General features: G+C 54.3%; 1 protein-coding gene across 1 annotated transcript; it reads left to right on the top strand.

Moving 5' to 3' along the window:
• The first annotated feature begins 737 nt into the window (after positions 1 to 737).
• LOC117854216 (uncharacterized) lies at positions 738 to 2,095 on the top strand. Its single transcript, XM_034736520.2, has one exon. The coding sequence runs from the start codon at positions 1,241 to 1,243 to the stop codon at positions 2,093 to 2,095; it is 855 nt and encodes a 284-aa protein (XP_034592411.1). The 5' UTR covers positions 738 to 1,240.
• The last annotated feature ends 10,288 nt before the right edge of the window (positions 2,096 to 12,383 follow it).

Here is a 12,383-nt window from a genome sequence, read left to right as displayed (position 1 = left end):
CATTGACCGGCGAAGCGGAGCTTCAGGGATAGGGACTTTGGTCATTGGGCACTGAAGACAGAGCTTATGCAGGCGCGGTTTTGCTGGAGGGAAGGATTGGCAATGGCGAGCGCGGGTCTGGTCGCATCCAGCGGCGGATTAGGGGCGGCTATTCGGCTAGCGTGTGGCAGGAAAGAAGGAAGGGGGCACTGCAGGCGAAAGCGCTGCAGGCGAGGTGACAGGGCGAGCGGTGACACTAGCAAGCGCAGAATAGCGGCTTTGCTGGGGCATGCTACTGGCGAGGTGGGAAAAGGAGTTGTCACTGCTGGATCCGTGGTTGGCGAAGGCGGTATCGTCATGGAGCGCGCGCATGGGCGGCGCGACTGTGGGGGAGACGGAAAAGCCGGAAGGCATTGGGGCGTGCGGCCGAGGATCCAGATGAGATGATGAGCGCGAGAGGCGGTCTAGCACGGCAGCAACCAATCTCTAGTCGCAGCGGCGACAGGGGGCCTTGGCACGGCCGGTGAGGGTGCGAGCGAGACGAGGTGAGGCAGAAAGGACTGCAGGGGCTATCGCGCGGGATTGGGAAGGAGGCGCGCTGATTTGTCTGGTCGTGGCCGGCGACTGGGCGAGGCGGGGCTCGTCGGGGAGCTTAAGCCACGCGGCGGAGAGGCTCTAAAGCAGGGCGCACGCTTGCTCTGGCGCACTTGACCCGAGAGATCCGTGGGATCTGGTTGTGGGCCCATCTTCTAGTCTCTGGCTCTTCCACAGCTCCACAGTTTGGAGGAACACTGGCTTTTGGGACTTAGAGAGAAACAACGGGTTGTTGGGTGTCAGGGGTCGGGGCTGATTAGAACTGCAGATTTGGGAGCTTGTCTTAAGATTAACTCGGCTGATGAACCTGAGTCATTACAGTTTTCCTTTCGCAACCCTAATCCTATCCTACACGAGCCAAGCATCCTCCTGCACCGCCGCCATGTTCTCCCCGTGCGCCGCGCCTGCGTCGCACGTCCACACCACCCCGCGGCACCTCTCGCTCGCGTCCTCTCCCTACCGCACGTCCCTGGAGTCCTCCTGTGCTGCCATATTCTCCCGGCTTCTGCTCTCCTGTTGCTGTCCAGACGTATTCTCCTGGCATCTGCTCTCCCACTGTATTCTCCCGTATGCTCTCTTGTTGCTGTCCGGTGATATTCTTAGAGTCTGGCGCATGTCCCTGGAGGTTCCATCTACTCCCACGTGCCGCTAACTCCAACCAGCAGCCATGTCCACCCTGTCCACCTCCACTTCCTCCTCCAATGGGCCTCAACCTCCCGGCGCCATGGGAGAATCTGTCGGCCCCATCTTCGTCAACCCCTACGCCACGGTCGCCGTCAAGTCGCACATCCCCATGACGCTCGAGCTGAAGAACTCCAACTTCAGCAAGTGGTCCTCATTCTTCCGCGCCATGTGCGGCAAGTTCGGCTTGCTAGCACACGTCAACGGCACTGCTCCTCCCCGCTGCACCGACCCGGCATGGGAGCAAGCGGACTGCTGCATCCGTAGCTGGTTGTTTGGCTCCATCTTGGATGCCGTCCTTGACCTCGCCATGGACGGCATCGACCAAATGGCCCGTCAACTCTGGGTAGCCATCGACAACCTGTTCCAAGCGAACAAGGCCTCCCGTGCTATCTTCCTGAGCCATGAATTCCATTCAATGACTCAGGGCGACTTGTCCATTGATGACAACTGCCACCGCATGAAGACCACCATCGACGCCCTCCGCAACATCGGTCAGCCTGTCTCAGAGCCTACACTAGTGCTGAACCTGCTGCGTGGCCTCACCAAGCCCTACTCCACCACCACGGACAACATCGCCGCCAACTCCGACCTCACATTCACCGCTGCACGGAATCAACTTCTCCTGAAGGAGCTGCACCTGAAGAATGCAGAGAATGTCACAGCTGCTTCTGCCCTCGTTGCCAGCTTTGCACCATCCTGTGGCCACTCCAGCTACCGCTCCTCATCTTCGCAAGGTGTTGGGCAGCAGCAACAGCAGCGTAATGATGGCCAGCGGCATAACAAGCCCTACGGCGGTGGCGGCTATAGCACCAATGGTGGGACTGGTGGTGGTGGCTAGCAGTATCACCACCAGGCTACTTCGTCTGGCCCACCACCCGGCCCTGGGTCTGCATCTCTCTGTGGGCCAGTCAGCAAGGCGGGCAGGGCTCCTCTAGTGGCCAATCTTAGGGTGGCCAGGCCTGGTGCAACCAAGGCATGCTGGGCTCGGCGCCTTAGGCCCACACTGCCTTTTCACCTGTCCAAGTCTCCCCTCCCGGTCAGAGCTAGGACCAGGCCGGCCTGATTGCGGCCCTGTAGCAGATGTCCATGCAAGGCACATCCCCCTGGATCATGGATACTGGCACTTCCTTGCACATGTCATCATCCGATGGTATACTCCTACAGCGCCTTCCCCTATCCACATCCTCTATTATAGTAGGCAATGGCACTAGTATACCCGTCACATCTAGAGGTCATTCCGTCCTTTCCAGCAACACGTCTAATTTTGCCCTCAACAACGTCCTTGTCGTTCCATCCATCATTCGTAATTTACTTTCAGTTCGTCAATTCACCCACGACAATAGTTATTCCATCGAGTTTGATGCTTTTGGTTTTTCTATCAAGGACCTTCAGACGCAACGCGTGATTCTTCATTGCAATAGTGACGGGGATCTATACACCTTGCCAACCTCTCCACTAGCTGCCGCCCTACACTCCTAGCTGTGTCATCCACCCTGTGGCGTCAACGTCTTGGACACCCGTTTCCTGCAGCTCTTGATGCCCTAAATAAGAACAATTCTATCTCTTGTAATAAAGTAGATCGCTCCATTTGCCACTCTTGTCAGCTAGGCAAGCATATGCGTCTACCCTTTAGCTCATCAAGTTCACACATGGTTGTTCCCTTTGAACTTCTTCATTGCGATGTCTGGACCTTGCCTGTCACTAGCATTTCTGGTTTCTCTTATTACTTGGTGATTTTTGATGATTACACACACTACTGTTGGACATTCCCTCTCAAACGCAAGTCTAAAGTCCACCAGTGTATGGTTGAGTTTATTGCTTATGCGAATACACATTTGATCTTCCCATCAAGTGCTTTCAGGCTGATAATGGCATGAAATTTGTGAATAACGCCACCACATCCTTCTTCGCTGCCCATGGCATTCTTTTGCGCCTGTCCTGCCCCTACACCTCCCCGCAAAACGGTGAGGCTGAACGTGTCCTTCGTATGCTCAATAACTCCGTGCGCACGCTTATGCTCCACGCATCCATGCCGCCATCATATTGGGTGGAAGCCCTCGCTGCCGCATTCTATCTTCTGAACAGGCACCCCTCTTCTTCTGTTGGCAATGAGTTCCCTATACTCATCTCCACGGCAAGCCGCCGCAGTATGACCACCTTTGTGTCTTCGGGTGTCTTTATTATCCCAACTTGCATGTGACCTCTGTGCATAAGCTCGCTCCTCGATCAACGACATGCATTTTCTTAGGATACCCCTCCTCCCATAAGGGCTATCGATGCCTCGACCTCTCCACTCGCTGCATCATCATCTCTCACCATGTTATTTTCGATGAGTTGACTTTTCCCTTTGCTTCCACCGTACCTGCCTCCACCGCTTCCACCTTGGACTTCCTCTTAGACGTTGATGAGGTTACGGTGCATTGTCCTACTAACCCTGCAGTTGGATGTGGCTCTGCTCCGGTGGCTGCTCCGCCCATTCAGGATGTTGAGCACCCGCCTGACACCTAGACAACTTCTGGACCGGGCGGGCGTGGCTTCGTGCCCCTGCCAGGACCAGCTCCCACCGCTCCTTCCACTCCGGGCGGCCGTGGCCCTGTGCCCCCATCAAGATTGGTGCCATCTTCAATTTTGGGTGGGCGTGGCCCCGTGCCCTCACCAGGATCGCCGCCATCTTTGATTCCGGGTGGGCGTGGCCACGTGCCCCCACCAGGATTGCCACCCTCTTCATCTCCGAGTAGGCGTGGCCTCGTGCCCCTGTCTGGATCGCCGTTTGCTGCTCCCCTCGCTCCAGGCGGGCGTTATTTTATGCCCCCACCAAGAACGCCACTTGGGCGGACTTTTTAGCACACGTACGCCTGGCGCTTGCATGCGCCCGTACATCACCATCGCCAGCCCGTGCTCCCGATGCCCTCTCCACTGCCCGGTGCTCGCCCCCTGCAGGCTCCACTGCGCGTACGCGTGCCACGACCACCTCCAGCGCCTAATCCCATGGTCACCAGGCTCAGGCTCTCTCAAGTCGGTTCATCCCATGAACCAGTCCGCCATCAGTGCGACGGCATCTCCTGTTCTAGCCAACTATCTGTGGCGGAACCACCTCGGATTAGCTTGATTAATCAGAGTTTAGCCGCCTAACATGCGACACCCCTGGTTAACTCAAGCAAACACGAAGCGCCGTCGGACTTCATCCGATTTAACCACTTAAACATGATCGAGTTCAGCAAACCCACACGAAGGTGAGCGGTTACAGAGAATACAACAAGTCCACCGAGTTAAGCAAGTCTCACTTGACTAGTTCGGCCATAAAAAAAATTTGCATCAGAGTTTTACAAGTTCAAAGAAAACGACAGAGAAAACACTAGCGGAAGACTTCGTCGGGGTCGGATGTCCGGGCGAGGCCAACCAGAACATCACTGAGTCCTCTCCTCGCCGTCCGAGGAGGGGTCCCACTCGACCGTCCAGCCTGGCAGGAGCTGGGGCGGCCAAGCGCCAACAAGGGAGGGGTCGGGAACTGCAACTTCACCTGAAAAACAGGAGCCACAACAAGGCTGAGCTACTAAGCTCAACAAGACTTAACCGGGGAGGAGCCCACTACTCTTCCAACTAGACATGCAAGGCTTCTTGGCTGAGGGGTTTGTTTTGCCAAAAGCACTAAGTAACCTATTTTCAAGTTTTAGCTCCGGTTCTAGATTTACTTACCAGTCTAGTTTGTGCAACCTATTCTAAGCAAACATCGAGCCAATCAAGTGGGTAGATACAAACAACAACATTGCCATCATCAGATTCCTCATTTACTCAGGGTGACATAGCGATCAAGAAATCTCAAACTGTGAGAGGCAGACGAATCGATTCGAGTTCTTTAACCATGCATGGTGAACCTAGCCCCACGACATCCGCGCACCCGGAGGTCGCTTCCTGTGTCGGCCTTCCCCATCAATCCCCTAACCCGTGTCGGGCCCATTTCCTTTGGTGCAAGGTTCCACAGACCCGGTCTCTGCCGTTCTGTGACCACGCTTTGCCACCACGTGTGACAACCAGCAGGGGAAACTCCGTTCCAAGAACAATGGGGCGACCGCTCACGTCTAGGTTCAATCAGGTACTAGGCTTCCTCATCCCATACTAAGTATGAGGCTAGTACTTTCAAACACTTGATCACGAACACCACCACTGTCGGGCCTTAGCAAGTTTTCATAGACAGACGGGGCAACCATCCGACCACCAAAGTGTTACCCAACCCTGCCCCGTCCACCGTCCTTATAGTTGTAGCAGAGAGTAAACATGCAACTCCTACAACTCGCGAGTGATAGGAGATCACTCGGCTTTTACCGTCTCCTATTTAAGCAATGCAGCTACTCGGTCCAACAGCTAGTGCTCATATCAAGGGTTACTAAGTCATGTATCTAGGGTTTCACACAACTCCTAAACGTAAATGCACAAACATGCTATTCGGAAGGCATGTGCAAGTTTGGCAAGAACACGTAGGATTTTCATGCAACCGGGGCTTGCCTGCAAGCAAAGGGAAAGGAAGCTGCTCGACTTCTGGGGCGACTTCGGCTTCCGCGGGCAGGAACTCGGCTACCGCTTCTTCTTCGGGCGCCGGGTGCAACTCGTAGAAGCCGTCGGCGAGGTGCAGCTCTACACGAATGCAATGCAAGGGTTAGCTTAAACGTTTGATTTGACAGCAACACTGGCTCTCCTGAGCCTAGAAACTTGCGACAAAGAGCAGGAGGTTAGGGTGGTTCGAGATAGCTGAGGATGATCAACAGGTAAGGGTAGGAAGTGAACTAGTGGTCTGATCCTTGAACTAGAGGATGTGATAACTGGGATCCTCAGACGCAGGCGCTGAAGGGTTCCCACGTTTTACACATACACCCTCGAGTTGAATAAAAAGATCACAGCCAAGCCCTCGGGCGAGGCAGACAAGGGTCGGCGAACAAACAGGGTCGGACGAGACAGAACTGGGGTCGGGCGGATAGGAGGGGTCGGGCGAGGCGGACTTAGGGTCGGCAACTCACCTTCTTCCTGGAAGGAAAGCTTGGGGTCGGGGAGAGGCAGACTTGGGTGGAGAACTAAAGCTTCGAGCAGGGACTAAGACCGGCGATGCTCCGGCGGCGGCGCTTCTTGCGGATCACAAGAGAGCTCTACGCAGCACAAGGGAGCAAGCTGCGGGGTGACTTGGAGGAACTGAGAAGGAACTGGGAGATGAACTCCTCAAGACTGGGCGGAGGGCACTAGGAGCTTGAGCAGGTAGCGAGAAAGCTAAGGGCAACAAGAGCGGAGGGAACTCCGGTGACGGGGGCATTCCTTTTATAGCTGCTGGAGCAGAGGAACGGAAACGTCGCGGAGAGAGAAAAAGGGGAGCGGCGCGAAGGCCGGGGAGAAGCAATGGAGTGCTCTGCCGTGGCGGCGATTGAGCAAACCGGGCGGTGCTGCAGAACTCCGGGGGTGACGCCAGCGATCATTGCGCTACTCCGTCAGGGCGGCGTAGGCGCGGGTAGACCGGTGGTTGGGATTTGGCGGAGAGCGGGCGTCGTCGTGCGGGAGAGGTGATAGAAGCGACCGGTTAAACGGCGCTAGGATCGAGGGCGCACAGGTGGGAGAACAAGCGTACGCGGCGCGGGGGAGAGCGCGGAACAACAGATTGTCGGGCGGCTTCTGACAGAGCGGGGAAAAGGAACTGTCGCGGCCGCGGTCGGGGTTGGCGGTGGGGGAATTGTCGTGTAGCGACGACCGGGTGGCGCAACTGTTGCTGGAAGGGACGGAAAAGACGGGCGACATCGGTCTCCGGGGCCGGGATCGGGTATCGCGATGATGGGCGCGGGAGACGAGGGTCTGCAGAAAGGGGTGCAGAGGGCTTCCGCTGCCATTGGGGAAAAGGGCGCGGAACCCAACTCTGTTCCTCGCCAGAGACAAAACCGGGCGATGGCATCGGAGAAGACGAGCCACGCGGCAGAAAAACTCTGAGGCGGCCATGCAACTCGAGTGCGGCTGACGCGGGGGATCTGGAAAAAGGATCTCACGGGTCCACCGGGGGAAAAGATCGGACGGGTGAGGAAGGTCAGCCGGATCCGACGGAGGGCTGAACTCGCCAGGGTCGGGAAAGGAACGAAGCGGTAGGGGTCGGATCTCAGGGGTCGGGACTGGCGGAAGACTGAGCACTTAGGTGCGGTCAACAGAACAACCGACTGAGGTTAAGGGCTGAGATCAAACCTAACTGGGAAAGGTTAGGGGTCGGTCGCTACAGCCTACCCCTCTTAAAAAGAATCTCATCCCGAGATTCAAGATCAAGGGTGTGCTGTTCTTACCTCCTTGATGGGATAGAAAACCTGGAAAACGCTTGTTCAGATATTCTTCCGTCTCCCATGTTGATCTTCGGTGTGGTTTTTTCAGAGGATCTTGTACATCTTTACCACTTGACGTCGGGTGTGCCTTTCCTTCTGGTCAAGAACTCGATCTGGGTACTCGGCGTAGGTCAGGTCAGGTTCTACTTGAAGCTGTTCTTGTTCTAGGATCTCTGCTGGAACTCGGACACATTTCTTCAACTGAGACACATGGAAAACATTATGTATGGCTGATAGCTCTTCGGGGAGTTGGATCCGGTAAGCAACGGGTCCACATATCTCCACAATCTCATAAGGGCCAATGTAACGGGGAGCTAACTTTCCTTTTATTCCAAACCGTTGCACTCCTTTGGTTGGGGAGACTCGAAGGTACACATGATCACCAAGGTTGAACTGCAGGGGTCTCCTCCGCTGGTCAGAGTAACTCTTCTGTCGCGATTGGGCAGCCTTGAGATTTGCCTGAATTACCTTCACTTGCTCCTCGGCTTCTGCCACTAAGTCAGGGCCATAAACCTGTCTCTCTCCTGGTTGGGACCAGTTCAAGGGTGTCCTGCATCTTCGGCCGTACAGGGCCTCAAACGGTGCCATCTTCAAACTGGCCTGGTAGCTGTTATTGTAAGAGAACTCTGCTAAGGGCAGGCACTTGTCCCAGTTTTTGTCATACTGGATGACACAAGCTCTTAACATGTCTTCGAGGATCTGATTTACTCTCTCGGTTTGGCCATCGGTTTAGGGATGATACGTTGAGCTTCGGATGAGCTTTGTGCCCATGGATGTTTGTAATTGCTCCCAAAAACGGGCCACAAACTGAACTCCTCGATCAGAGATGATGGTCTTGGGTACACCATGTAGGGAAACGATACGGTCAAGGTACAACTCTGCATATTGCCTGACTGTGTAGGTGGTACGAACAGGAAAGAAATGTGCTATCTTGGTCAGACGGTCCACTATAACCCAGATAGAATCATACCGTTGAGTTGTAAGGGGTAACCCAACTATGAAGTCCATGCTGATGTCTTCCCATTTCCAAGAGGGAATAGGTAGTGGCTGCAAGGTCCCTGCTACCTTCAAGTGACTGGCCTTGACACGTTGACAAGTGTCGCATTCTGAAACATAACGAGCTATCTCCGGTTTCATCCCACTCCACCAAAAGGTCTGACGGAGATCGTGGTACATCTTGTTGCTGCCAGGGTGGATGGAGAACTTGGAAAGATGAGCTTCATCTAGGATCTGCCTCCTCAACTCAGGGTCGGCGGGCACTACTAGTCAGTTTCCATAGTACACACCTCCCGTTTGGTCCTGCCGGAAAAGCTTATATCCCTCGTCTTTTACCGAGACCTTACTGATGATCCGTTTTACTTCTTCATCCTTAGCTTGTGCTGACCGAATCCGGTCCTCCAAAACTGAGTCAAGGATGATGTGATCAAGGGTTCCATGGGGAACAAGCTCTAGACTTAGTTTTCCCATCTCGTGACACAAGGTGTTGGAGAAGGCTGTTGACAACAAGCAGTTGCTACGGGGTTTGCGACTGAGGGCATCGGCCACCACATTGGCCTTGCCAGGATGATAGTGCACTTCCAAGTCATAATCCTTTATCAACTCCACCCATCTTCTCTGACGCATGTTGAGGTCGGCTTGCGTGAAGATGTACTTGAGGCTCTTGTGGTCGGTATAGATGTTGCAGTGAGCTCCCATTAAGTAGTGCCTCCATATCTTCAAGGCGTGTATCACTGCTGCCAACTCAAGGTCATGGGTCGGGTAGTTCAGCTCATGAGGTCGCAACGCACGTGAGGCATAGGCAATGACTCGGCTGTCTTGCATAAGAACACATCCGAGTCCAGTGCTAGAGGCGTCACAGTATACGTCATACGGCCTAGAGGGGTCGAGCTGAGCCAAAACTGGGGCGGTGGTTAACAAATGCTTCAGGGTTTTGAAAGCTTCTTCGCACTTGGTGTCCCACACAAACTTGACCTCTTTCTTCAACAACTCGGTCATCGGCTTAGCTATTTTGGAGAAATCCGGTATAAAACACCGATAGTAACCTGCCAGTCCGAGGAAACTCCGGATCTGGTGTACCGAGACAGGAGACTTCCATTCCATGACCTCTTGCACCTTACTGGGATCCACGGCAATACCATCCTTGGAGATAGTGTGTCCCAAAAACTTGACACTATCCAACCAAAACTCACACTTGGAGAACTTTGCATAAAGTTGGTGATCTCTCAGTCGCTGGAGAACTATATGAAGATGGTTGGCATGCTCTTCCTTGTCCTTGGAGTACACTAGGATATCGTTAATGAACACCACTACAAACTTGTCTAGCTCGGGCATAAACACCGAGTTCATAAGGTACATGAAGTAAGCGGGTGCATTGGTGAGTCCAAAGGACATGACTAGGTACTCATACAGTCCATATCTGGTGGAGAAAGCTGTCTTGGGTATGTCACAAGGTCGAATCTTGATTTGGTGATAACCAGAACGAAGATCGATCTTGGAGAACACTTTTGCTCCGGCTAACTGGTCGAACAAGACATCAATGCGGGGCAGTGGGTACTTGTTCTTGACTGTTACCGCATTGAGGGGTCGGTAATCCACACACATCCGTAAACTGCCGTCTTTCTTCTTCACAAACAGGGCGGGGCAACCCCAAGATGATGTACTGGGTCGAATGAAGCCCTTTTCCAACAGATCATGCAACTGGGTCTTCAACACGGCTAACTCAGCGGGTGGCATCCGATAGGGTCTCTTGGATATCGGAGCTGTGCCAGGAACCAACTCTATAGAAAACTCCACTTCTCTGTCAGGTGGCATGCCTGGCAAGTCTTCTGGAAACACATCTGGGTACTCACAGATAACAGGGAGGTCTTCTAAATGGGTTCCCAAGAGAGAATAGGCACAAGGAGTCAAAGACTCAGGATGGGTCAAGGATAGGGTAGCACTGCCATGAGAGGGCGAGCGGAGGAAAAGAGATCGGGCTGAGGTATCTAAAACAACACGATGTCGGGCCATCCAATCCATGCCAAGGATGACGTCTAGGCCTTCGAGGTCAAGGATGATAAGGTTTTCCTTGAAGAGGGTGGGGCCTAGCTGGAGAGGTACAAGAATAACGACCTGATCCGACGTTATCCTTCCTCCAGGAGTGGCGATCACATAGGGTTCCTTAGTGTGACCTACACTTAGCCCACATCTTTCCCTTGCCTTACTCCCGATAAAGCTATGAGAGGCTCCCGAATCAAACAACACCACAACAGCTTGATTTAAAACAAGAAAAGTACCCGTCATTACTGACGCACCTTCGGGAAGTTCGGTCAAGCTGGTGTAGTTGAGTCGGCCTTGTCGGACTTGCACCTTGGGCCTTCTTCCTCTGGCTGCCATGGGGTTCTGGCCTTGCTACTGAGTCCTGCTCCTGGGGCAGTCCCTTGCAAAATGTCCCTCATTGCCGCAGGTAAAACATCTGTTACTGGCTGCCGGACGAGGTGGCGTTGGCAAGGTCGGCCGGGGTACTTGCGGTTGGGGACCTGGGAAACTGGGCATTGTTGCCGGCGGGGGTCGGGCGATCCATTTCCCTGACTGTTGGGGTCGGCCAGGGGCTTTTGGAGGGATCATCCGAAACCTTCGGGTTGGCGGGCTCGGAAGAGCCACAGAGGCTTTCCTCTTCTGGTCGGCCTTGAGAGCTTGCATACAGTCCTCCTGGGAGATGGCCAGATTGACCAACTCGTTATAGGTATCCACTCTGATGGGGTTCAGCCTTTCCCTGAGCTCCAAGCTCAGTCCTCGGCGGAATCTGTCCTGCTTCTTCTCATCGGTGTCCGCGTGATATCCCGCATAACGGCATAGGTCATTGAACGCCTGGGCGTAGTGCAGCACATCCTGAGTTCCCTGGGTGAGGGCCAGAAACTCGTTGAGCTTGCGCTCCAGGAGACCTTCAGGAATGTGATGCGCCTTAAACGCCATCTTAAACTCGTTCCAACTGACCACGTGGTCAGCAGGTAGCATGGCATAGTAGTGGTCCCACCAAAGCCGTGCGGAACCACGCAGCTGCTGAGCTGCGAACCGCGCCTTGTTGTTGTCAGGGCATGGAGCGGTGAGGAGCTCGAACTTGGATTCGATCGTACGAACCCATGCATCAGCGTCGAGCGGTTCTTGGGTGTTTTGGAACAGCGGGGGCTGCGTCCCCAGAAAGTCCTCATATCTCGCGATATGCTGCTGCTGCGCTCTACCACCATGTGGCTGCTGTTGTCCTTGCACCAGATGCCTGAGCAGCTCGGTTTGAGTTGCTAGGATTGCCTCCAACGGCGATGGTGGCGGGGGCGGGGGAAGATCCTGTCGCTGATCACTACCACTGGGCATAGATCCTGACCTGGTGCGGTGTGCCATCTGCAAGAGTTAACGCCCCATCAATCTCATAACCTTAGGTGTACTCCAGCGATTGGGAACGTATGAATTAAATCCTTTAATGCGACTCTTGCCAATGGTGCCTCACACGTCCTTATAGAGGAAGCACATTCCTCCCATTCTCAGCATAGATAACCTCTACTTGCCCTGGCACTTCACTTCAGGCACCCACACCACATACAGACTCCTAGGGTCTGATCCGCTCGAACCAAGGGGTCGGATACGGTCCGTACTCAAAGAGGGTCGGACAAGGCGGTAACTGCCTTAAGGGTCGGCGCACTCTAGCTCGCAAACTAGGGTCGGCCAACTGAACAGGCTCCCTGAAAACAACACAGGGTTATGGCACCACTCACTCAACCTTAGCATCCACACCATACGAAAAGGATAAAACTA

This window comes from Setaria viridis, chromosome 1, assembly GCF_005286985.2.
Source record: "Setaria viridis chromosome 1, Setaria_viridis_v4.0, whole genome shotgun sequence".
Taxonomy (NCBI): Eukaryota; Viridiplantae; Streptophyta; class Magnoliopsida; order Poales; family Poaceae; genus Setaria; species Setaria viridis.
The sequence above is the reverse complement of the archived record's forward strand: the minus strand, read 5'-3'. Positions and strand labels throughout refer to the sequence as shown.